This window comes from Rhipicephalus sanguineus, chromosome 2, assembly GCF_013339695.2.
Source record: "Rhipicephalus sanguineus isolate Rsan-2018 chromosome 2, BIME_Rsan_1.4, whole genome shotgun sequence".
NCBI lineage: Eukaryota > Metazoa > Arthropoda > Arachnida > Ixodida > Ixodidae > Rhipicephalus > Rhipicephalus sanguineus.
Genome location: NC_051177.1, coordinates 185,290,128 through 185,317,623, shown reverse-complemented (window position 1 = coordinate 185,317,623; position 27,496 = coordinate 185,290,128). Strand labels below are relative to the sequence as shown.

General features: G+C 46.5%; 1 protein-coding gene across 1 annotated transcript in view; it reads right to left on the bottom strand.

Moving 5' to 3' along the window:
* LOC119382094 (uncharacterized) overlaps positions 1 to 11,876 on the bottom strand; it is a 34,608-nt gene extending 22,732 nt beyond the window's left edge. The window contains exon 1 of the mRNA XM_049413002.1: positions 11,739 to 11,876. Within this exon, the coding sequence (XP_049268959.1) occupies positions 11,739 to 11,852 (114 nt within the window). The 5' untranslated portion in view covers positions 11,853 to 11,876. The remainder of the gene's footprint in view (positions 1 to 11,738) is intronic.
* Positions 11,877 to 27,496: the final 15,620 nt, after the last annotated feature.

The window sequence follows — 27,496 nt, the reverse complement described above, 5'->3', positions numbered from 1 at the left end:
TTTCAATAACTCAGCTATCTCTATCGTGGGCCTGTCGGCGATAAGCCTTTCCTATAAGGCAATGTGGGAGGCAATGTGTGTAAAGTAATGTGGAACAATCTTGGCAGAGAACAGCAGCTTTGCGATAGGTGGCGAGACACTGGAAGTTGTAAAGGAGTACGTCTACTTAGGACAGGTAGTAACCGCAGAGCCGAACCATGAGAGTGAAATAACTAGAATAATAAGGATGGGTTGGGGCTCACTCGGCAAGCATTATCAAATCATGAATGGGAATCTACCACTATCCCTCAAGAGGAAGGTATATAACAGCTGCATCTTACCGGTACTTACCTACGGAGCAGAAACCTGGAGACTTACAAAGAGGGTTCAACTTAAATTGAGGACGACGCAGCGAGCGATGGAAAGGAAAATGATAGGTGGAACCTTAAGAGACAGGAAGAGAGCTGAGTGGGTCAGGGAACAAACGAGGGTTAAGGACATCTTAGTTGAAATCAAGAAGAAGAAATGGATATGGGCCGGGCACGTAGCACGTCGGCAGGATAACCGGTGGTCATTAAGGGTAACTGACTGGATTCCAAGAGATGGCAAACGCGTGAGGGGGAGACAGAAAATTAGGTGGGTAGATGAGATTAAGAAGTTTGCAGGTACAACGTGGCAGCAGAAAGCACAGGACCGGGTTGATTGGCGGAACATGGGAGAGGCCTTTGCCCTGCAGTGGGCGTAGACAGGCTGATGATGATGATATGGCAATGTGATCTTTTGTCAAGGTCACTTTTTTTTCACGTTGTCACATTTTATTGTTTTGTGGATATGAACGCCTTTGCGACGTTGCTCCCTGTATAAACTGAAGCGTTGCGCTACTAAGCACGTGGATGAAGGTGCAACGCCCGGCATGGAGGAAGGAAAAAGTAAGGAGGGGGCATTGGGCAATGTGACAGAAACAAAGAAAGAAAATTAGTAGGTCAGCCACGCGCACCTCAAGCTTCGCTTGTCCCATTTTCCCGATAGGAAAAGCGCTCCAGATTTTTTTTTAATTGCGCCACGTAAATATCTCTTGTGGCACGCAATGTTTGTCACAACGATGAAGTACTTTCTCAATGTGGCGTCAACGCCGTGTCAACATTTGGTGCTACTATGGATGGGCTCCAGCAGTTTTACTTGCGTCAGCGTCGAGTGGTGCAATGACTGACGCAATGCTTCGCTTAACGTACGCGTCGAGCACCGCCGGTCTAGCAATCGATTTTTAATTACTGGCCTTCACGCCCGTATTACAATGACGATACTAGAGGAGAGAGGCTTAGAAAGCCGGAAGAATAAGCTCAATTTCAAACACTTGTATAGCACTGAGATATTAAAAAAAGCGTCAAGGTATCCAGCTTTCATTCCAGAACATTTTGCATAAATTTTGGAGAAACGAACGTCATGGGACACTTGTCAACTCATTTCCTCTTTTAACGTCGATATATTTACAACCTTTGAACGTATTTTATCAGCATAGCTCGCCGAAGTAGCCTGTCGGCTAAAGTCCGCCGCTGGCGGCACTACTAAAGCGCGACGTCTCTCGACAACTCATAAGGCCACTGCCAAGAGCCGTTTTGCGTCACAACAGCGCCTTGAATAACGTGCTAAACTTCCGGTGCTGCTTTATGAGCTAATAATATAAGCGAACATTTTCTGGCAAATGCTGGCATGACAAATAGCGCCATAAAAATTGCGAAGATTACGTTTGCCGCGTACGATCCTTCGCCGCTCTACTTTTGGTGCAAAAAGTGCCATGAAATATGTTTTTAACAGTGTAAGGCATCATATCTCGTTTGGGCTCTATTGAAGACAATGAGAATTGGAGAACGCATCCGCACTTCGGTTTATTATTAAATGCGACGCATTTCTTGGCAAACCCTAGGCCCTTTGAGCGCTTCTATCTACGTATATATCTATTTAGCTGCTTACGTCTGGGTGCACTCGTGATCGCCTCCTTACGTTTGCGTAGACCAAAACTGGCATGGGAGGGTAAGAGGATTTGACGAATATGACTGTCTGGTCATGAAATCAATAACACGAACATCCTGTCGCGTACGTCATCAGAACCTTTCCTCCAGACACGTGTGGCTCATTCCCGTTTACCGCGGGCCGCGGTGTACGGGTATGAGCCACAAGTGATTGACAGTTTATATCTACCCAGGAACGGCGAGAACAGACATTGGTAATTTAAATTCGAGAGCGTTAAAATACCAAAAGGCATGTAAATAAAGTGGTAGAGACCAGACATGCTGGAGAAAGCAGTTTTCTCACGGCTCTCTGTTGACATCGGTACTTGTCAATATCCTTTCGTAAAGTCAAATTTGGAAAAAATCCGCTTTTGACCAACAGGCGCAAGCACGACATCAATGCGTGGTATTGGCTCGCAATCTGGAATGAGTATCTTGTTTAGCTCCCTGAAATCGATGCAGAGCCGAAGCGTGTGGTCTGGTTTCTTCACCACAACAATGGGTGCGTGGTACGGCGACTGAGACTTCTCAATGATACCCAACTTCAGCATCTCTTGCACTTCGTTTTCGACCTTTTCTTGCAAGGCAAATGGTATAGGGTACTGAGGGACGTGCACCGGTTTATCGGATGTGAGACGAAGGGAACACTCCACGAGCGCAGTCTTTCCAGGCAGGTCTGAAAAAATGTCGGCGTACTCTTCCAATAAGCATTCCACTTCAACCTGTTCAGCAGTAAGGTCTGTGGATAGGTTGACACTGGTGCAAAATTGCGTGCGATGCAGGTTCAGTACTGGCATAGGATTCACTTCGTCGTCTTGTCCTTCGGTGGTGTTCTCGGTAACCTCTGTGACAACTGACACCTGTTGGGGCTCTCTAGGCTCCCGTTCTTCGTATTTCTTGAGCATATTTAAATGGAATATCTTGTTTTTCCCAAAGACGTCAGTGACGTAATCCACGTCATTTCTTCGCTCAATTACTGGGAATGGTCCTTTCCATTGCATTATAAGTTTATTGGAGTCAGTAGGCAACAATATGAGAACTTTGTCGCCTGAACACAATTTTCTAGGACGACTCTTCTTGTCGTAGTATGTTCTTTGCTTGGCGCGAGCTTTCTCTAATTGTTCGTGCGCGATCTTGCACGTCTCCTCCAGCCGATTCCGCAAGTCAAAGACATACGTGTAGGTTCTCCGTGTTTCGCCGTCGAGGTCCTCATTTGTCCACTGTTCTCTTAATACTGTCAGCGGTCCTCGGATATGACGGCCATATATAAGCTGAAAGGGACAGAACCCGAGGCTTGTCTGTGGTACTTCTCGGTACGAAAAAGCAGCGGTGCGAGGTACCTATCCCATGATCGTGATTTCTCTTGGCAGATTCTTCTTAACATCATCTTCAGGGTGCCATTGGATTTCTCGACGAGGCCGTTCGCCATGGCATGGTATGGCGTCGTCTTGAGGAGCTTCACAGAGAGAAGCCGACTGACCTCTTTCATTAAGTCGGAGGTAAAGCTTGCTCCCTGGTCAGTGACTATTTCTTTGGGCAAACCAATGCGGGAAAACATTTCTATAAGCGCTTCCGCAACATGAATGGCATCAATTGCAGGAAGTGCTACAGCATCCGGATACCTAGTTGCGAAATCAACTAAGGTCAGAACGTATCGGTTTCCCCGGTCTGACACTGGTGAAAAGGGGCCGATCAAATCCACTGCCACTCTTTCGAAAGGTGTGCGAATCAGAGGCATGTTGCCCAATGGAGCGACTCCTATTTTTCCTTTAGGGGTGGTTCGTTGACATATGTCACAGGACTTCACGAAGCGTTTTACGTCTCCGTGTAAATCAGGCCAGTAGAATTCTTGCAAAATACGATCGGTTGTTCTTTTTATTCCTTGATGCCCAGCCATGATGTTTTCATGAGCAACTTCTAAAATATTTCGTCGGAACGCCTTTGGAACTACTAGCTGCCTAAATGTTCTACCTGTCGCAAGGCGATAACGTCGGTAGAGCAATCCATTTTCTTCCACGAATTCAAAGCTGTGGCCTTTTCCAGATTTAAATTCTCTGTTCACCTTAGCAAAAAGCGATTTCAACTTGGGGTCCTTCTGCTGTCCTTCAGTCAGTTGCGCTTTGGTAATGTCACTCGACACAACTTCTGGGACGCACAAGGGACGCATCTTGCTGTGTTTTGGTTGCTGGGCTTTGGCTTTAGCCACGCTTGAAGCCTGTGGAGGGTTCCTGGTCACGTTCGGTTCTTTACACAACTCCTCCTCTTCTTCAGTCGCAACTGCTCGCTCCCAGTCAGAATCAGGATCGTATGGTCCTCTGACGCCTGGAAGGTTTCCTAAAACCACGTCGTACAGTGGGTGGTTCATACAAGCCACTTTTATGTTGCCTGAAAAGTAAGGCGTTTTCACTTGTACGATGGCTTCGGGGAGGCGACTACTTGAACCATCAAGCAAAACGACATTGCGTGTTTTGCCCGTCAAGCACTGCTCAGGAATTAACTCTCGCCTGACAATTGCTGTATTGCAGCCTGTGTCCCGAAGCACGCGAACCTTTCGTCCTAGCAATCGCCCTTCGACTACTGGCATCCCGTCGCTTAGGAAAGGTACAGCGGGTTTCCTGCTCTCGTCGTCGTTACTGGAGCGGCTAGCTTGCTTTCGTGGGCACCTTGATGTTTTGCCCTGACGAGGGCCAGTCGGTTGTGCTTCTGTGAATGCACAGGACGAAGTCGGTTTGTTGTCTGCGCGCTGACCTCTGCAATTTTCAGCTGTGTGTCCCGGTTTGCCGCACACCTTGCATATTACCATTTGTTTAGGTGAGCTGCGACAGTCGGGAGCCGAATGGCCGAAACGATTGCAGAGCATGCACTTAACTTGCGGTTTTCGGGGCGCTTCATTAGGTTTGCCACCGAAATCCTTCCCGGTATCGGGACCTTTTCTAATGTTTGGCAAATTCTGTGCTTCGAGGAAGCGATCAGTTAGCTTAGCAAGCTCATCAAGTGATTTGCCCTCTGGCTCCTTCAAGACGATAACTAGTTTCGGTTGGCAACAGCGTAGGAATTGCTCGGAGATTATATATATATGATCGCGTAGCCCTTCATACGTTTTCGACACGTTGGCCATGTCGAACCAATGATGAAAATAACTCGCAATTCTCACGGCTAACTGCGTTCCAGTTTCGCCATCCGCAGCTCTTGCCTTGCGAAAGTTGTCTTGGTAACCCTGCGCCGTAAATTGGAACCTCTGCAGCAAGGCTTTCTTCACCTTCTGGTAGTCCAATGAATCGGCGGCAGTCATCCTACCGATCACTGTTAAGGCGTCGCCCGTGAGGCACATGCTCACAGCAAGTGGCAACCGGCCAGTCCTGACCGGTTGCTACTCGCTCAAATCTCTTCAAGTACGCGTGCAAGTCGTCGCGTTTTTCATCGAAGAGAGGAAGTAGTTTTTGTGGGTTAAGCGGTGATGAAGTGCTGGGTACAGGCAAAACGTCATTAGCTGCAGCCGGTACATTCCGAGCTCCTTCCTGAAGCTGTAGCTTTAGCTGGAGGATCTAACGCTGCCTCTCATCAGCTAAGCGCGCTATCTCCGCAGCTTCTTTGAGTGCCTCTCGTTCCGCAGCTCTTTCATCCCTTTGCTTTGCCTGCTGAGCCTCGATCCACCTGCTCAGTTCTGCGCCTGTCAGCCCGAGTTGAATACCTACAGCGGTAAGCTTCTCTAAGTCCATGTTCGAGTCCGAACGTGTGCTGGTACACGAGTGAAACTGCTTTCTTTCACTGTTACTGAGTGAATCCTGGCAGGCTCGCCAGTTTGTGATGTTGTGTTTGGGTTCAGGATTCGCTCCAGAAAGAATGACGCAGCACGCAGGTGGACAAGCACACGTAAGACATCTTTACACACACGAAAGGACTCAACGAATATAGAAAACAGTTACATATGCGACGTGATGGCTGCTACGCGAAACAGTCAAGCAGTGGCGTACAGTTTGCCGTCGGAGCCGATGACGTTGCCGAGTCGAAGGCGTCGTGCGTAGACCTCTGTCGATGCCGTAGCTCGGTGCTTGGTCTGCGCGCGTGAAGTCACGGAGGTCTACTCCGCGGCCGTTGATGCCAGGACTCTGCGCCCAAGGGACCCGCTCCACTGTTGACGCCCTCGGCTCGTGGGCCCGAACCCTGAGGGTACCCGTCTGAACACGGCATCGAGGCTTGGCCCGGCCTTGTACACGGCCCCTGGCTCGATCTTCCCGTAGCGGGAACGGCGGGAACGCTCCGTTACGTCGAGGCACCAGGAGGTAGGGCTGTGGTTTCTCCCATGGACCGGACGCCCAGCGAAGGAGATCCCAGCCTTGGAATTCGACTCTCGCGCACGGGCCACGCACTGGTCACGCTGCCTCGAGGCACGCCGCGCACACGATCGTCATTCTCTTCGCCACAGCACGGCACATACGCAATTCGCCCCCGCACGGCGCACACATCCAAACGTCCACACAAGTCGCCACCGCACGGCGCACTGTTTTGTTCTTGCCTATCTTACCGCGCGCACCATATATTATTACAACGATAACGAAAGTTACGTATGATATTCACATATTCGCACCGTAAAGTGCACTTTATGTGCTCGAGTGTGAGTGCTGACGTTACGTCAGACCATAAGTTTAAACAGCAGTGTTGCCGACGTGCCTAGTAAGCCCACGATGTGCACACAACTACTACACTTACAAAAACACATCCAACCACCTCGTAACGCGTAAGCCAAAAAATGCAGCATAGAACTGCTCGCTCATTTCTTCGCATGATACCGATTCCCACAAGGCGTTGGATCTGCCCAATTTAAATATAAACAGTTTCCATCAAACAGAGCAGCTTACAAGTCCTCCTTGGTAAACTAAGAGATCTTGATCCTACTTGCTGCTGCTCTAGATATCGAAGTTCAATCTAGAGCATTGCCCCACGTAATGGCTTTGCGCACTATGCATGTATACACCTCAGACCACTTATATTATATGTGTTCGGTAAAAAGGCGCATATAATGTGACCTGTCGTGAATCTAGCCTGACTGGCACATTTTCGTCAAGTGTGTTGTTATGCTATGCGGATGAACCCGAAACATCATAATTTTACTGAACGCATTGGACAATTCAAACAACGAAAATCATCCGAAATGTTTGTGAAACACTTCTGTTTATTTTGTGTTGTTCGAAACACTTGTTACGCAACTTACAAAAAGCTACTTTTAGGAGTGTAGGTGTTTAAAAGCATTTTGTGTGTGTGTTCTTGTGGTGTTGGGACGCTGCGAATTATGAGCTTATAACGAAATGTGTGGTACGGAATAATGTGCGGAAAGATTGCCAGATATGGGGTTTAAATAGGCGCAAAGTGAAAATTTCCCACATTCTATTTTTCTGTATAATAAGATTCATTTCCCAAATCAGCCAGATATCCGATGTTGCCCAGAAAGTGGCAAATGGTGGTGGTGGTAACAACTTTATTCAGAACTCCGGCAAATTCGTGGCCTGGGCCTAGGCCGCCCCCGAGGAGGACCGGAGACCCTGTCTCCTCGCCGCCTCACGGGCTTGCTGGATGGCCCACAGTTGATCTTGCAGGTTTGAGCTGCGCAGCGCGGCCGTCCACCGCGCCGCAGCTTCATCTGGGGAGACTGCATGTTCTTCGCCTATAACCGCGCATTCCCAGAGAATGTGCCTAAGAGATGCGTGAGTCCAGCCGCATAATTTGCAGTTATCGTCTGAATAGACGTCTGGGTATATCCTCCTGAGGTGAACGGGGTTGGGGAAGGTCTGGGTTTGTAATTGCCTCCAATCTACCGATTGGGCCCTGTCGAGTTTGGGGCTTGGGGGTGGATAAATACACCTGGATTTTTGATAAAATTTTGTAATGTCACAGTATCTAGTCATTCTGTCTCTCTCTGTCCAGCCCTCCTCTGGATTTGCATCCCCTGGAGAGGACCTTTCTACACGAGCGCGGAACGTGAGACCTCGCGCTACGCGATGGACCTCTCCATTGAGGTTGGGTATGGGGGTGTGGGGGGACGTATGAGCCGGGAACCATATAATGTGTCGTTCCTCCGTCTCTTCAGAGGTGATATAATTCGCGTTCGCTTTGAGGATAGCCGCGGCCTCTGGTGAAATTCTGCCTTGTGCATAATTTCTGACCGCCGCCTGCGAGTCACTTATTATATACCTGCAACCGGGGCAAACGATGGCTAGGGCGATGGCCACTTCTTCCGCTGCCTCAGGGTTTTTTCCGCGTACACTACACGAGCTGTGGCAGAAATTTTACGTTCGGAAAGCACAAGGAAAACGGTGTACCTGCCCAGTGCAGAAAGACTGAAGTGTGGAAGTTAATCACGCTCTTTGAAGCAATTCAGTTTTTCAAGCGTTCTGGAGTTTACGATTATATATATAATATGAACTACGTATATGATTCCCTTTGCCAATAGTTATCAATGAAGCCGCAGCGCAGCAAATTCGCTATGTCGATGTTACGCTGCTTATTTTATATGTGACGTAGTATGTGAAAAACTGCTGCATGTCAGGTAATTAGGAGCTTCGTGATTACATTATTACGCTAGTTGTTACAACCATTACATGGCCGTTATATGTATTATTTCCAATGGTAGCTAAACTCTGGGAACCAGTGTACGAGTACTTTGTTGTCCACCTGGAACCGACTCCACTTTCAGTGATTTCTTTTTTGTGTGTGTGTGTGTGTGTGTGTGCATGTGGCACTGCATGGTTGGCTGAAACAGGAAACATATTAGTGGAGCGCAGTGCAGGGCGATTAAGTTTTCTTTGTGTAAAGCTTTTTAGGTCTGAGCTGAAGCCTCGTTTCCTCTCATTTTTCTGCGCTGTGGGAAGTTGTAGGTATTCCATGTGTCCTCGTGTCCTCAGTGCAGCGCATGACGTTCATCCGCTGTTTATACTTGGTGGAAATACTGTCTTGCATACCAGAGTGCAAGATATTTAGTGAGGTGGTTTTATAAATCTATAGACACCGTGTGTCTCCCTTCTTCATACTTCTTCCTGTGTCGGTATAGCGCTGTTTCATGAATAATATGCAAAACCTGTAACTCGCCCAATCAGCCAATATTCATCAAATATAGGAAGGTGACGCTTTATATCTGTTTCTAATTTCAATCACCAGATTTCGGGAGAGAAGCGTATGCATTCATAACTAGGCGACAATCGACATTTTCTGGAGTTAGTGGCTCTTTAGGCGTTGAGGTGCTAGAATATGCATCTTGGACCAAACAGAGAGTACAAGCTTAGCTTTTAAAAGTGTAGCCATGACTAAGATCTTGGAATACGTACATGCCTCGCCTTTCTTCGGCGATAACTGAGATGGTGTTCAAAGAACAAAAAATTTCCTCAGTATTGACTCATGGTGATGAGCACTGGATGTCCCGTGGAATGTTCTGGTAAAAAAAACAGTGTCGTGCCACACCTCGGGTAGGTTCCCGAAACATTTCTCAGATTGACAGCACCACGTATAGAAGATTAATGCATGATATTGTAAAATATTTATATATTCTGAAAACCTACGTACTTTACGAAGGACTACTGGCATGTATATGAGAATGTGCGAGCAGGTAGCAAGTATATATCGCCACGAGTCAATCTTTATGCACAACAGTCAGTCAGCTTTTCTCGACAGGTATAATTTTTATGTCAATTTACCACTCACTGCAAACAAAAAAAAAGTCCAGTTACTTTTTTTCCTGTGTGATGAATTGTCACATATATAACTCTCTAAGGATATACAATACCTGTCTTTTAGAGAGTCGCGAATCGCGCGACTCTCTGAGCTGTATAACGGTATCTAAAAGAAAGATAACGTGTATCTTTAAATAATGTTATATATGTTACAATCCAGGGCTGAGCAAATGAGTAACGGGGTTTTTTTTTCTTGGAGTTTTCACGTACGGCGGGCTGCGTTGTCGCTGCCGAGAGTGGGGGATTCGATTATTTAATAGATAACACATATTTTACTAATTCATGTCTTTTCCTTATTTTCAAGTATCCTTGCACTACATCGCAGTAAATATTTTTCTCTATATATCTTTGGTTACCCTTTGTTTGGTGGAAAATTCAATACACTGCCTTACTTTGTTAGTTCTGCCTATCATATAGGCAGGACTAACTAGAACTATCTGCATCTGCTATTTGCCTAACTATTGCATTTAATCTAATTTGTGCTACTTCTTATGTTATATCAAATAAAACCATGTGTACGCCCTTCCTTGGTGTTGTGGTCCATGACGGCATCGAAAGTGCAAACAAATGATAATTGCTGGTGTTTTACAAATATTAGTAAACAAATAATAACCGCTGAGGGGAGAGGTGTCTGCGAGATAATTTGTTCCCACTGATGAGACGTCTGCCCACGCCTATGCTTGCTTTGTTTGTTTGGTTTTTGTTTGTTTGTTGGGTTTAATTGAACATAAGCAACTAAAGCTATCATGCGACAAACACAAGGTATAAATTGTGTGAAAAGCTGGGCCTACTCAATGAGCTGTTTTCTCAGCAAGGGCCCCGACGGACCCGACTAATAAGAATACAAACCCTCTTTTCAAAGATGAAAAAGAGGGCAACGAACACAGTGGACAACGAACACATCTCTATTCACCCTGCATTGGTTCTAGGCGAAGATGCGCTTGTTGATAAATAACGTGTTTTTAGCTTGTTTAGAGAAGCAGAATTTCTAAAAAAACTTCAAATTCTCACCACGCGCTTAGCCTAAGCTTGGTACCTCGCGTCTACACACTGCGCCCATCTAGCTATAGGATTTCATGTAGTTGAATTAGCTATTTTTGTGTGTAATAATTGCGACGGGCGAGACGAATAGGCGAGGAACTTTTGCAAGAGAGATTTTGTTGTATACACCTGGGCCCGTTTTTCAGAAGACGTCTCACGCAAAAAATTTTTCCTAATACTTCTGGTTCTCCAAACGCGGGGCATATCATGACAGCACCATCTATTGAAGATTGATGCATGATATTGTAAAATATTTATATATTCTGAAAACCTACGTATTTTACGAAGGACTACTGGCATGTATATGAGAATGTGCGAGCAGGTAACAAGTATATATTGCCACGAGTCAATCTTTATGCACGACAGCCAGTCAGCTTTCCTCGACAGGTATAATTTTCATGTCAATTTACCATTCACTGCAAGCAAAAAAGAAAGTCCGGTTACTTTTTGTCCTGAGTGATGAATTGTCACATATATAACTCTCTAAGGATATACATTAACTGTCTTTTAGAGAGTCGCGCAGCACCATTCGTTCAGCACCATTCGTTCAAACATGCTGACCATGCAAATACTATAGGCAGCGGGAGAACTGCCCCTATGGGAATTAGTAGGGTGGTTGTTGTAATGTCACCAAGCTATACTATCCCTCGACTTTGGTAACGTGTTCTGTGTACTTATGCAGAACTTAATGCATCTGATGACATCAGCTTTATGGGGCGTTCATTCTGAACTCGATAAAACTATCAAGATGCCTTTTCTACGTTGAGAAATTACAGGAATGGAATTGAACTGCCCGAACATTCCCAGAGTAGGAATGGGCTGTATTTTTTTCGTTCCGAGGCAACGAAAGCAATGGAATGGCGGCAAGTTCTAAACCCTCGAAATGTAATTGTAATGGAGCCGCCCATTCCGCAACACTGGCGCGTATAAATAACTACCACGCGCTTTTTTGGAAGGAAAGAAAAATTAAACAGGTCTAAATAATAACCTTGCTTTCGTCCTGGTAGGCTCCAAGTGCAGGGTTGTCATCAAGAAAGGCATCACTCCGACGAATCAACGCTGCAACGACAATCAGGATCATGGCGCAAGGTCTTGCTCGCATATTCCTCTATTTGCTGTTAGCACTAAGCGCGCGGAAAGACGGCCAATGAAGATCGGTCATGCGCAGCTGAGAGGGAAAGGAATATTAGACGTGCTATATACAGGTTGACGTTTCATTTCTTTTTCATTGCTGCTTTACCTTGAAATTTAACGCTTGCTCTGGCTTACGTTGTAGCTAAGCGGCAGCACCTGTACTGCTTTCCACCGAAACCTTGACCCAAATGCTTTTAACAAGCAAACAAATATATTCTCTATACGTCATTCCTGTTTTCATTTCGAGGTGCACGGCGCAATAACTGTGCCAGAACAGCGCTTGTAGTCCAGCTGTGATTACTAAATGGCTTGCAGAGGAAACTAAAATGCGACACACTTTATCGCACACGCTCTACAGGTGTCCTGATCCCGGGAAAAAAATCAACGTTTTTTTAACGAATAACTTTTGGATGTGTATTTTGGATGTGAAGAGTTAAATACGCGCATACAAAGCAGGACATTCCATCGGAACCTTTATGCGAAAAACATAGAGCTGCGTAGAACGGCGAATACTACCACATCATTATCGCTGGATAAAGCCCTTTCTGTATGCCTGCAATTCCGGATGCATGACGTGCCGGTGAGATGCAGGCTCTGCTAGTTTTTACAGCGAAAGCTGCTATGAGATCACAACAAGGGCCGTTTTTGGCGCCGTAGTTGTCCGCCTCTGCCGCCGCCGGCGGTGTCCGTAACCACTATCGCTCGAAATAAGGAAAAAAAAAACGAAATAAGAAAGAATTTCCAGGATAGAACAAGGTTCAAACCTGGGCCCTCTGCGTGGGAGCCCAGTATCCAACCTCAGAGCAATGCCGGTGCTTGAAACTGCTTTGCAAAAAGATCCTATACAGGCTTCATGTCGGGAAGGAACCACATTAACATATGTAATGTAGCGTGGTAGAAGAGTAACATAACAACCAAGTGTCCGGAACGCGAATTCTGTAACGAGGCGTCACACAATGCGAATTGCGCAACAAGTGAGTTGTTTAATGCTTCCAACCCATTCCAAAGGCTCTGCCATAATTCTTCGTCGTCATTTTCCACAGCATCAACAAAGTGCATATAATACCTTACAGATGTTTAGCACGTACCACGGTTCTGCGCATAATGACCAAAAATTTGCGTAGTGGCTGCTTCCTTACCTCACAAAAATTATGATATATAGCGTAGTGGGTTCCTCGCAAGTGCACCTCTATTGGTTGCCAAGGAAGCCCATAAGGCTCCCATGATCCATTTCCTCAGGGTCTCAATAAAGTTAATTCCCCTCTCTCTATCTCTTTTCGCACGTTAGCGTGTGTTATAAAGCGTGGTGGGAGAGTGATATAATAATCGGGCGTCACACAATGCGAATACGTAACTAGTGGGTCATTTAAACCTTCCAACACATTACAATAGGCTCAGTCATAATTCTTCATGGTCATCAGCCGTCGCATCAAGAAATTGCACATAATGCCTTACAGATGGTACCTCGCTTCTCCGCAGAATGACGAGTAATGTCGTGGTGGGTGCTTCCCAACTTCACAAAAAATTATGATTTGTGGCGTAGTGGGTACGTTGCTAGTGTAGTTGTATTAGTAGCCACAAGAGAGTTTATAAAGGGCTTTCGAAATGCCGTCGCCGCGCTAGCGTAGAAAGGCGGTTGGCGGCGCGTATACAAACGTGCACAACAGCGCTTCGTTGAGAGCAATTTGACCCGATTTCCGGCAAACAAAATGCGTCGACTGCAGCTTTGTGGTAATATGTGCGCTCTTCATTTCCGAATTATTGCACGAAGCGCGCCGAACGTTACAATTACCTGTGACAGAAGCGCAACCTGCCAACAAACGTGTTGCTCGCCTTCGGCGATAGTACGCGTTTTCGCAATGGGTGACGTATCCTTGTTGTTTTATTGGTACTATTACGCTCAGTATGAGCTACATCACGCGAGCGCGTGGCCGAGCGCTCTGCAAGGCTGTACAGTGGCGCCGATCATGGCATATTTTCGAGTAATCGGGAGAGTGTTTGGCTGTCCCTGCGAGCGCGCATCGCCTTCACTTGCTTTTACCCTCGCCCTCGTTCAGCGCTGCGGTGATATCAGCTTCGAAAATGATAACTTCGAGGATGAAAGCAAGCAATTGGGGGCAATGCGCGCTCGTACGAGCAGCCAAACTCTCTCCTGATATCTCGAAAATATGCCATGATCAGCGCCACTGTACAACTTTGCAGTGCGCTCGGCCACGCGCTCGCGTGATGTAGCTCATACTGAGCGCGATAGTACATGTTTAGCTTGTGTTCCACGTACTACGCACTGTTGTATAGCGCGACAGAATTAACTATTTACATCTTGTTCCTTTGGATGCCCCTCAACAAAAAGAAAGCCCATTTTCTGCCCGATGAGTTGAAATAGCACTTTGTGCACTGGGTGCTCAAATATGTATTCGCATTTCTTATTCAGTTCTCCGTTAAATGTAGAACAGTTGATAGGTTTACTGAGGAAATATACGTGGCTGACAGCGCTTTAGCGCTACGGCGACGTTTAACATGCACACGCTTGTTTCTGTTCCAGTAACAGCTACACAGAGGTAACTCTACAGCACGGAAATTTCTTCGATTGATTACTTGCGCGACAGTATTGGAACAAAGGTCCGGTTATTTCATGTGACCAAAGTACGTTTTTTTCATACGAATAATGTCCGCTGCCTTCCGTCAATCTAAACAACCCAACACAAACGCTCAAGATAATGTAAAGAAAAAAAATGTGGCTTCGCGTGAAATTACTACGACATAAATGTAAACTACGCCGTTTGGATTAATTTTGACCGTCAGCGCACTTTAACGCGTACCTTAATCTAAGTACACGGGTCTTTTTGTATAAATTTTGTCACAACTTAAAATTGGTCAAGGCAACTCAGTTTTGTAATTTCCATGTAACTTCATTTTCTGTTCTTTTTAGCGGACAATTTAAGTACCGAAGTGTCAGACGTTACTTAACAGAAGCAATTCTCTCTAGTGAGACCAGGACCGTACACAACTAAAGCTCTTCGCGTAACGTATAAACAACACCTAACCACAACGCTCAAGTATATGCGAGCCTTTTTTTTACTACCGCGCCGCTAAAAGGCTATATTCACATCACATTTAATACTTCGTATCCTTAGGGCAACGCCAAGTGCACTTTGCAATGCGCTTCAACCACAGAGCGGTACCTCCACTGATATGACTCTCGTGAACCGAGGGTACGACGACCACACACAGCACTCTCGACAAGTGCATTTTCTGATCCTATTACAGTACATATACAGCCGATCAAGGCCAAATGCTTCTTTACATCGTGTTAGGCATACGTACGAGCGGTTAAAGTTGCACTAACGCAACGGAACAAACCGCCTTTTTAGGATCTGCATGACGTATGCGCACAGGCAAACACAACGGGGCTAGCAGACGACGCATGGAGCAATCCACAGTAGGCGCGGTTCAGCCAGAAGCCGCTAGGCGGCGACTCCGCTCGATCTCGCGGCCAATAGCGCTGTTTCATGAATAATATGCAAAACCTGTAACTCGCTTAATCTACCAATATTCATCAACTCTAGGAAGGTGACGCTTTACCTCTGTTTTCATATTTCAATCACCAGATTCCGGGAGAGAAGCGCATGCATTCATAAATAGGCGACAATCGACATTTTCTGGAATTAGTGGCTCTTTAGGCATTGAGGTCCTGAATATCCATCCTGGACCAAACAGAGAGTACAAGCTTAGCTCTTAAAAGTGTAGCCATGACCAGGATTTTGGAATAAGTACATGCCTCGCCTTGCTTCGGCGATAACTGCACGCACCCCGACCGCATCAGTTGAAAGGGAAATAGGTGAAGAGATGGTATTTAAAGAACAAAAGATTTCCTCAGAATTGACCCATGGTGACTGGAGATCCCGTGGAATGCTTGTTTAAAAAAAGAGTGTCGTGCCACAAGTCGGGTAGGTTCCCGAAACATTTCTCAAATCGACAGCACCACCTATTGAAGATTAATGCATGCTATTGTAAAATATTTATATATTCTGAAAACCTACGTACTTTACGAAGGACTACTGGCATGTATATGAGAATGTGCGAGCAGGTAACAAGTATATATTGCCACGAGTCAATCTTTATGCACAACAGTCAGTCAGCTTTCCTCGACAGGTATAATTTTCATGTCAATTTACCATTCACTGCAAGCAAAAAAGAAAGTCCCGTTACTTTTTGTCCTGAGTGATGAATTGTCACATATATAACTCTCTAAGGATATACATTAACTGTCTTTTAGAGAGTCGCGTATCGCGCGACTCTCTGAGCTGTATAACGGTATCTAAAAGAAAGATAACGTGTATCTTTAAATAATGCTATATATGTTACAATCCAGGACTGAGCAAATGAGTAACGGGACTCTCTTTTCTTCTTAAAATTTTTACTTACGGTGGGCTGCGTTGTCGCTGCCGAGAGTGTGGGATGCGATTATTTAATAGATAACACATAATTTACTCATTCTTGTTTTTTCCTTATTGTCAAGTATCGTTGAACTATATCGCAGTGTATATTTTTCTCTCTATATCTTTGGTTACCCTTTGTTTGGTGGAAAATTCAATGCACTGCCTTACTTTCTTAGTCCTGAAATCATATAGGCAGAACTAACAAGAACTGTCTGCCTCTGCTATTTGCCTAACTATTACATGTAATCTAATTTGTGCTAGTTGTTATGTTATATCAAATAAAACCATGTGTGGTATCGAATGTGCAAACAAATGATAATTGTTGGGGTTTTACAAATATTAGTAAACAAAGGATAACCGCTGAGAGGGGAGAGGTGTCTGCGAGATGATTTGTTACCACTCATGAGACGCCCTGCCCACGCCTATGCTTCCTTTGTTTGTTTGTTTTTGTTGGGTTTAATTGAACATAAGCAACTAAACCTATCATGCGACAAACACAATGTATAAATTGTGTGAAGAGCTGGGCCACCTCAATGAGCTGTTTTCTGAGCAAGCGCCCCGACGGACCTGACTAATAAGAATACAAACCCTCTTTTCAAAGATGAAACTGCGGTCAACGAGCACATCTCTACCCTGCATTGGTTCTAGGCGAAGAAGCGCATGTTGATAAACGACGTGTTTTTAGCTTGTGTAGGGAAGCAGAATTTCTAGGAAAACTTGAAATTCTCACCACGCGCTTAGCCTAAGCTTGGTACCTCGCGTCTACACACTGCGCCCCTCTAGCTATAGGATTTCATGTAGTTGAATTAGCTACTTTGTGTGTACTAATTGCGACGGGCGAGACGAATAGGCGAGGAGCATTTGTAAGAGAAATTTTGTTGCATACACCTGGACCCGTATTCAGGAGACGTCTCACGCGAAACATTTTTGTTAATATTCCTGGTTCCACAGACGTGGGGCATATCATTAGCGAAGACTGCTGACGAATTGGAGCACGCACTAAAGAAAAAGAAGTTCTGTGAATTCGGTCCCTTGCTCTTCACCAACTATAGTCATGTGTTCAGTGACGTATAATCTGCTCAGCAACTTTTCGTAAACATAAGCATTAGCTCCTACTTTGACCACCTGTGCGTATCAGTGTTGCGGAGTTGCCCCTCAAGAATTTGAATGAAATTGTGGAATTGGAATCATTCCACATTTTCGAGACCCCCGAATGAAATTGGAATGGAATGGGGACAACGCTTGGAGGAATGGAATGGGAATGGAATTAGGCGCCTTGTGCACGGAATGGAATGTGAATGGAATTGCGTCTTTTTCCGAAAATAGAACACAGCCTGATCTTTATCTCACGAGAAGTTTATTACCTGGCACACGTAAATAACCCTTGCGACAAGTAAGAAATTGCATAGCTGCGCACGGGCGAACAAAGAAAGTTCTCGTCACCCCATCCATGCTTGCGAGGCGCGCTCGACAAGCGTGAGTGCTGACGAGCCGTGCGGCCCAGTGTTCCGTATTCGATGCAAAAGAACAAGGTGCCCGAGCAGTGCGCTGTTCCAACTAACACCCGTAGACCTACAGTGTTCTGTTTCCCATAAACCAAATCTTAGTTTTCTCCATATTCTCGACCGCTTCAGACGCGTGCCAAAACTGGCTAGTCTTTTTGATCACTACTTTTGTCAGCAATAAAATACTGTATGTCGTCATTTTAGCATTAATACGTACATTTAAGCCTAAACAATATTAGAACAGCACCATTCGTTCAAACATGCTGACCATGCAAATACTATAGGCAGCGGGAGAACTGCCCCTATGGGAATTAGTAGGGTGGTTGTTGTAATGTCACCAAGCTATACTATCCCTCGACTTTGGTAACGTGTTCTGTGTACTTATGCAGAACTTAATGCATCTGATGACATCAGCTTTATGGGGCGTTCATTCTGAACTCGATAAAACTATCAAGATGCCTTTTCTACGTTGAGAAATTACAGGAATGGAATTGAACTGCCCGAACATTCCCAGAGTAGGAATGGGCTGTATTTTTTTCGTTCCGAGGCAACGAAAGGAATGGAATGGCGGCAAGTTCTAAACCCTCGAAATGTAATTGTAATTGAGGCGCCCATTCCGCAACACTGGCGCGTATAAATAACTGCCACGCGTTTTTCTGTAAGGAAAGCAAAATAAACAGGTCTAAATAATAACCTTGCTTTCGTCCTGGTAGGCTCCAAGTGCAGGGTTGTCATCAAGAAAGGCATCACTCCGACGAATCAACGCTGCAACAACAATCAGGATCATGGCACAAGGTCTTGCTCGCATATTCCTCTATTTGCTGTTAGCACTAAGCGCGCGGATAAACGGCCAATGAAGGTCGGTCATGCGCAGCTCAGAGGGAAAGGAATATTACACATGCTATATACAGGTTGACGTTTCATTTCTTTTTCATTGCTGCTTTACTTTAAAATTTAGGGCTTGCTCCGGATTACGTTGTAGCTAAGCGACAGCACCTGTGCTGCTTTCCACCGAAACCTTGACCCAAATGCTTTTAACAAGCAAACAAATATATTCTCTATACGTCATTCCTGTTTTCATTTCGAGGTACACGGCACAATAACTGTGCCAGAACAGCGCTTGTAGTGCAGCTGTGATTATTAAATGGCTTGCAGAGGAAACTAAAATGCGACACACTTTGTCGCACACGCTCTACAGGTGTCCTGGTCCCGGCAAAAAAATCAACGATTTTTTAACGAATAACTTTTGGATGTGTATTTTGGTTGTGAAGAGTTAAATACGCGCATACAAAGCAGGGACATTCCATCGGAACCTTTATGCGAAAAACATAGAGCTGCGCAAAACGGTGAATACGACCACATCATTGTCGCTGGATAAAGCCCTTTCTGTATGCCCTCAATTCCGGATGCATGACGTGGGCGGGGAGATGCAGGGTCTGCTAGGTCTTACAGCAAAAGCTGTTGTGAGATCACAACAAGGGCCGTTTTTGGCGCCGTAGTTGTCCGCCTCTGCCGCCGCCGCCGGTGTCCGTAACCACCATCGCTCGAAATAGGAAAAAAAACGAAATAAGAAAAAAATTTCCAGGATGGAACCAGGTTCGAACCTGGGCCCTCTGCGTGGGAGCTCAGTATCCTATCTCAGATCCATGCCGGTGCTTGAAACTGCTTTGCAAAAAGACCCTATACAGGCTTCATGTCGGGAAGGAACCACATTAACATATGTAATGTAGGGTGGTACAAGAGCAAAATAACAACCAAATGTCGCACAACGCGAATTCTGTAACGAGGCGTCATACAATGCGAATTGCGCAACAAGTGAGTTGTTTAATGCTTACGACCCATTACAAAAGGCTCTGCCATAATTCTTCATCGTCATTAGCCACAGCATCAACAAAATGCACATAATATTTCGGGATAGATCAAGCTAGCGAAACGGCCACTAGCGCACCATGAGCGTGGCACGTAAGTCATGCTGCACATGACATGTGTATCATGATTTTCATATTAGCTAGTGGTATTTATGTCCATCAGACAGTCACGTCGCAGGATACCAATTTTGGTTATATCAAGCTAGCGAAACGGCCGCCAGCGCACCATGAGCGCGGCACGCAAGTCATGCTGTACATGACATGCTTTCATGATTTTCATGTTGAGTCGTGTTAATTATGTTACGACAGTTGTGGACATCGGTAAAACGGAACGTTGTTATGCAGTGCTTTACGTCCGTGGCAATTCACAACGCAATAGTAGCGTCGATCGCGGCGTTTCTTCGTAGCGTGCGGAGCGGTCTTGTCTGCTGTTGTTTTCGCCGTCGTTCTGGCGAGTGATCCAGCAGGCACTTCATGACGGTTCAGTGGCGCGTCCGACTAGCTGAGAGAAGTTCACAGCTCTCTTTCTGCGGATTAAATGCGCAACATTAAGCACAATCGTTGTTTCATACTCGCTAGTTGGACCTTGTCCCACAGCAAACTGTGCGAGGGAGTCGGTCTTCGTACTACCCAATACTTTTCCGGCAGGTGGAGCCACGTGTCTTGGAAACTCCACAGTGTGACGTCTATAACGAAAATGCTGCTGTTCTAGCCACAGCCTATCAGACGACAAAAGCCGAATCCCCGCCTTTGCGTCACCGGAGCGCCGTTCGCAGCGCCGCCATCGGTGGCGCACCAGGCCTATACGCCGTACATATCGCGCGTTTTCCGTTCGGCGCCGTCTTGGCGCCATGGCTCGCCGACGGAGCCGAGGAAGCGCGGCGGATCCGCCTCCTCTCCCAGTCTCCTCAGTCATTAGGAATGCGTTGTGCGGGTTGCGTCAGTTGCACGTCTTGTAGTTTTGTGTTTGAGCGAACATGCGCATCTTCCGTGGCGGTGAGGTAAGGCCCTCCGTGCTCGCAGTGACGCTTGGAGGTCGGAATATTCATGGAGCTGCGGACACTGACAACGTGCGGCTGCTAATGGTGAGTGTACTGCATTCGTAGGCACTAATTACACACCTTTAGCTGAGCGTCTGCAGCAGCTCTGCGGTGGTCGGCTTCCAGCCATTTCCAACAGCAGCCTGCTTGCGGGGCCTCCTGCGGATGCCCAACTAAAATTGTCACTTAACGAGTTGATACCGTTATGCGTGTTATTGTACAAGCTCCCACAAAACGAGCGATGCAAACAATTATCAAAGATCATTGTTTCTGATGACACATTGTGTCTGCGCTGCAGAAGGTACAAGATGTCGACACGCTTTAGCGTACTTCATAATAACATTTCCATCCACATTAAGTGTGCAGCATGCTTCCGCGTGTGGGGACCTAAAAATAAGTTTGTGTACAGAACACTTAGACGCGCTATATATAATGTCTTTTTGTTGGCATAACGACGGCAGTTTAGGATGAAGATATATTACGATGTCTCCAGCGCGTGTGTGGCAGTAACTTAAGTTGGACTTGCCTCGCCGGTAAGGAGAAAAGCTCGAGACTTTCGACATCGCGCGTTGTTGCGGCCGCCGCCGTGCACTCTTTTCCCTCGTTTGTGTTTGCTGTTTTTGTGGTTTGCCTACACCTATGATGATGTTTGACGTTATAACTAGAGGCCGGATTTGTAGGCACCAAAAACGCGCGTTTTAGGCGCCTAAAATAGGCAGGCAAAAGAGCGCTTTAGGCCTCCAATATATTAAATATAGGTACAATACGTTTTTACATAAATTCAAGTAATTTCAAACAAAGATGTGCCCTACCCGTATCAACGACAGCAAAGTCAGAAATGTTGTTGTTCATGATGGCACAAAGGCGCCAACAGTTGAACACAGACATGAAATTGTCCTTTTTCCCGCATGGTGCGCAAAACACGGTCTCTCCTTTTATTGCCTTTTATTGCATGGTGAGTCAAGTGTCCACCGTCGAATCAACACACTCCTGGGTCTCTTTCTTTTCGGCGTGGCTGAGAAGGGTAGCACAGGAGCAGATGCCCAGACCACTAAAAGACCAGAAGGGAGGGATGCCTCGTATTGGCCGGGGCTAATCGCGTAGGGTCAATTTCTCCCCTCTTGGTGAGCACCCCGAAGATCCCCTCACCAGGTTTGAGCATTTCGAGCTGACAAGTGTGATGGATGCACTGGCCGCTCACAATCACGTCTGCCAAGGTTTGCGACGCTACGCGCTGCGGAAAGACGTGAAATTTCAAACTGAACGCCGTTGCCTTTTTTCTCGTAGGCGCGCTTCACCCAGCGCCTCCTCTATTTTTCTGTGCCTGGGCGAAGGAGCGGAGCGCAATGGGAACCGACCGTCGGCGTTAGTGCGGCCTTTAGCCGCCGGGCGCCGCCACCGTAGTAGACTAGCCGCCGCGTCGTCGCTCGCGGAAACGAATGCCGTGGCTGCATTCGAAGCTTCTATATGGTTCAGTTGTCGGCTGTATTCGCGTTGTTTGAAGTGTAATGAAAACTTGTAAACGGGAATCATGAAGCACTTGTCTTTCTGGTCAACCAGTCCATTTCGAAGGCATGTCTTTCGCGGCTATTTGATCGAGACGCTCGCGCGTCGTCTGCTAGCCCGATTCCAGAGAGCCCATGCCAGTGATGCGCGGAAAATTGTTTTGTCACCGTTATGTTCGCTTGTCTGAGAGTCGGTTATTGACTGTCTGAAAGTCGATTTTCGAAAGCAGCATTTGCCAAGAGCTAATACTGAAAGCTTGGGCGCTTAAAGTTCCCCGATGCGTGCTACCGTCTACTGGTGGAGCACACTATACGCAAGCCATGAGTTCATGCGCTAAATAGCATGAAATGTCACTAAACTGCTTCCAGTGAATATGTACATAATGATTGTCGGTTGTTTCGCCGGTAGCGCATGTAGTGTCCATGGGCTCCGATCCTTCAGCTTCGGGACCTAATGTCAGCGCTGCATGCAGATTGCGACGATCGCGAGGCAGCGTTGCTACTGGTACTACATGCATTCGTTGACTGTTCGGACGCAACACTGTCACGTTTAGGGATACTTGCCATGCTTGATTTGGTTGATACCTTGGGCTGCAAATGTGAAGGGTAGTCTGCAAAGAGTGACGCCACTGCATCCTTCGTAAGCCGCCGCTTCTTATATTCTATGAAATCTTCGCGTCGTAAACGACGGCTGCATATTCTAGTGTAGTTTGAGGATGTATTAGGAGACCAATTATCCCGCCTAATTACTGCAACCCACCTCTACCGAACACCAGCGGCAGCTGGAATTTCATGGAACGACAGCCGAACAGTGTATTAAGGCGAAAGCCTTAGATGCCTCATCAAACGCGAAAATTGACCGTCGGCGGCGTCAGCACGAGTGATGCGAAAAATAATTACGTGATGACGTCATCATATGACATCACTGATCATAAAATTTTGTGACGTCGTCGTGACGTCACATAACGTGACGTCGTCATATTACATCTTGGCTTGGTCAAAATGGGCCGATCACGGAGGTCTGCTGATGTGCAGAAAGCTTGCAGTGCCTCCGGTCCTTGAGGCTGTAAGAAAACCACGTTAGGCACAGAAATATCTCGGAGGGAGGCAGGAAATGTTCAATACATTGACTAGAAGGAAAAGAAGAAGATGGCTTTCGCATTTCAGTCGTCTTAGATGAATGCATACAGGACCCTGTGAGATTTTTTTTCTTTATCAATAAAGGGCAATAAAAAAAGACAATCGTGATTTCTTTCAGTTCCATTTGCAGAGTGGAACACAACAGTATGACATGCTAAGGCATTGGGGCGGTTGCAATAGACTGAAGTAGAAAATAAAACGCGAATACTATCAAACTCCAGTGCAAGTATCGAGCCGGCACCACGGCCTGACAGTCTGCCTGCGGAATACTTACAGCGGGGATGGAAAGACACGCGAACATGCGGCATCTGCATTCTTTGCTCTTTCGCATTTATTTTCAAGTAGCTATAGCCTGGATTATTGATGAAAAGACGACGTCATCTATGACACAATAACGGACCATCTAGCATCTCTTTATTGCCACCACGGTTAGAGCGTGATGAAAACAGCGCGCCGCTATGTTCGCGTTTCTTTCCATGCCCCTGTACCTGTGAAAGCCTGCAAGAAGCACACATGCAATTAAACTCGGATGCATACACGAATTCGTGAGCTTCGTGATACGCGCGGCCGTTCAGCGCCAGCTTCCCGTAGTCTACTTGCACAGCGCCACCACGCGGCAGCGGCGAGCGGACGCGGAGCGCGCGCTCGACGGCCCGAGGAGAGCGTTCGCCCAGGCACTGAAAAATAGAGGAGGCGCTGGCTTCACCAGATAGAGGGGCTGACGTACAACAATGAGTGGTCCTGCGTTTTTATTTGGGCACTGACGTCGCTCACCTACGTAGACATTGATGCTCTGACGTCGCTAACAATCGGACATGACGCTGCGAGAAGTGTTCGAGATGGCATGTGCAATTTGTTGAATCTGTTGCTTTAATGAATGAACGAAAGCTGAGAGAAATAATAAAACACAGAAACGGAATTTAACAGCGAAGGTGACAGTAGATGTGAACTTGCCGCTAAGTCGGCGGCGGTTGCGTTGCTGGGCACACTGAAGTGGCTTCAGACCCACTGCGAATGGACCGTGACGCCTCTGCTGATCAGTGCGGCGGCCTTTCTGTGTACATCGCGCACCAGCGGGGAGCCGAAGGTTCACAGCAGCAATGTGGGGGCGCATCCTCGCTCAAGAGTTCGTAGACGTTGAACACGCCTCACATTCTCCAGCGATGGCGTTGTCGGAGCCGCTGAATGAGGAGGCCACATTCTGTCAATGTGGCACAGGGCTCGTTGCGTCGCGAGGAGCTACAGTGGCCAAGACTTCGCTTCGGCCAACGTCGCGGCACACTGCGGCGTGCACGTTAGACCCAGGCACGTAGTGAGGCCCTTCCTGTGCTGTGATTCTTGCCGTTTCCACTGTGTTCTGTCATTCGATACGAGCGGCAGCGCGTATAGCGCACATAGTGCTGTTTGCGTAAACGCAAGGAAATACACGAGAAATTGATGACGATTACGGCTATGGGGCACACAGACGATATATTCCCCTTGTGTTACACTGCAAACGGGTTTGAGCCTTTTAGGGAGTTTCGGGCTCGACGCATAACGTGAATCCAAAAGGTACTACGCAAAACCCCCTTCAAAAGGAGGTTCAAAAGGGGGTTTTATTTACATCCTTTAAGGGACTGATTAGACGGAACTAAGGAGGTAAATTTGTGTTTTTATTGAGCTCATATTGAGGGCTTGAACGGAGCGCATTGGAAGTTTTTCTGGTTCTTTTGAGAGCTTTTAAAGCCTCCTTTTGGAGGTAAAGTTGGTGTTTTTATGTAACCCATTTTGGGGGCTTGAACAGAGCGCAATGAGAGTTTTCCTGCTTCTTTTGAGAGCTGTTAAAGCCTCCTTTTATACGAGGCCCTAGAGCGTTCGCGAAATGAAAAAAAAAGTATATTTTAGGCACTATATTACGTTTACCGGCCAATTTCCGCTACCGTTATTCACTAGTACATAATAGAAAATGAACATCAAAGTATTTATGCACCAACATGACATTTGCATACAAGTACGCACGACACAGGAATCGAACTCGCGACCACACGCACTTAAAGCAAGCACTATAACCATTACACCACAGCGCCACCACTTTTCATGGGGTTATATATGTACCAATGTATGTACAAAGCCGCTGGTAACCCGTCGGCACAAGTTCGAACTTCTGTTCCTGTACCATCGGCGTGTGTTTGCTCTTGCGGAAGGTCAATACATAATTTGTGGGGCGTCATGCAGGCCGAGCCGATCGACGTAAACACCCTCGGCTCCGAATTCCCCGGTTCACCGTGTCGTGCCGCTATAAAAATTATAAACGTGTGCCCTCTTCGCTCGTGCTAAATTCGTGAATACCAGCGTGACAAAGGTATTTTCAGATGAGCGAACGTTGTGCATTCCATGAGTGTATGCTGTGGAGCAATTTTCGTTATTTCTTTATTCCGTTTTTCGTTATTTCGTTATTTTCGTTATTTAGGGAAGCAGCCACTGTGCAATTTTACTTCACTCTGCGCAGAACCGTAGTACCTGCTAAACACCTGTAAGGCATTATGCGCACTGTGTTGATGCTCTGGCTGATGACGATGAAGAATTATGGCAGAGCCCTTTGTAATGGGTTGGAAGCATTCAACAACCAACTCGTTGCGCAATTCGTATTGTGTGATGCCCAGCTTACAGAACTCGCGTTGTGTGAGACTTGGTTGTTATTTTACTCTTCTACCACGCTACATTGCATATGTTAATGTGGTTCCTTCCCGACATGAAGCCTGTATAGGGTCATTTTGCAAAGCAGTTTCAAGCACCAGCATGGCTCTGAGGTTGAATACTGGGCCCACACGCAGAGGGCCTAGATTCCAACCTCGTTCCATGCTGGAAGTTTTTTCTTGTTTCGTTTTTTTTTTTTTATTATTTCGAGCGATAGTGGTTACGGACACCGGCGGCGGTGGACAGTACGGCGCTAAAAACGGCCCTTGTTGTGATCTCATAACAGCTTTCGCTGGAAAACAAATTTATTGTCGACGTTGCGATGGGAGCGTCTTGATGAAGTCGGTCTCCGATCGAAACGTCGACAAAAAAGATGTTTTTTATGACGGCGCGTATACTCCTAAAATACTTGTAACTCATCCGCCTTTAAGCCTTATATATATATATATATATATATATATATATATATATATATATATATATATATATATATATATATATATATATATATATATATATATATATATATTATTTCGACAGTTTGGGCCAGAGTCTGGCCTTCATCAGGGATAAGGGTACTTGCTTGCACTCATATTTATACAGTTTTGCACGAAAAACGAGAAAGGAAGGACGATAAAGAGGGAAAACAAGGAGAAAAAGAAGAACTTGAGGCGGAGATATTTCCAGGGGTCACTGCGCAGTGCAAGTGGCGTCGTCAATGCTTATATCTATGGAAGGATTGCTTTCTGTGTGTGTTCGCGCGGCGGTGCCTTTAATGTAGACAAAGTGTACGAGCGCCCGGCAGAGGGAAGGGCTGGTGCGTGCGGAAGTGCACGTCTATCGACCTACTCGCTTGCCAGGTGTTTGTCTCGCCCCCCTCTTTTTTTACCGACAGTCACCATTTAGGTGTCGGTGGCCTTGACTGCGCGACTGTGGCGGGGAAATCGGTTGGGGTCTTTCGTCTATCCTTCCCTCCCTTCGCATATTGTTCCTCAACATGACGGTGCCCCGCGACTCCGGCGGGGCGGCGCGGGCAGAAAAAGAGTTGACTCAATACTACGGCGACGTCTGGCTTTCAGGGGGACACCCCGCATTGCCGCAAGGAGAGGCAAACGGGCGTTGAGTGTAAATACTAGTTTGTTCTGGAATTCTGCGTTCGGGGGCTCTTGCCTGTGTACGCGGTGGCTATAGAACTTATGCAAAATATGCTGACATCTAGCGGCCGCCGTTCACGTTTCCAACGTGTTGAAGCCTAAGCTCGCTCCGCATGTGCACACACGCAGCGTGCGTATCGACGTGTGGCGGCTGATAGGAACGGCAATGCCGACATATTTTCGTGTGCCGTGTTGCTCAGATTGAGGAAACTGCGGTGCTGAAAAAAGGTTTACAGGAAACTAACTCCCATGTTATCAGATTTCCTCACCGCCATCGAGAAGCGG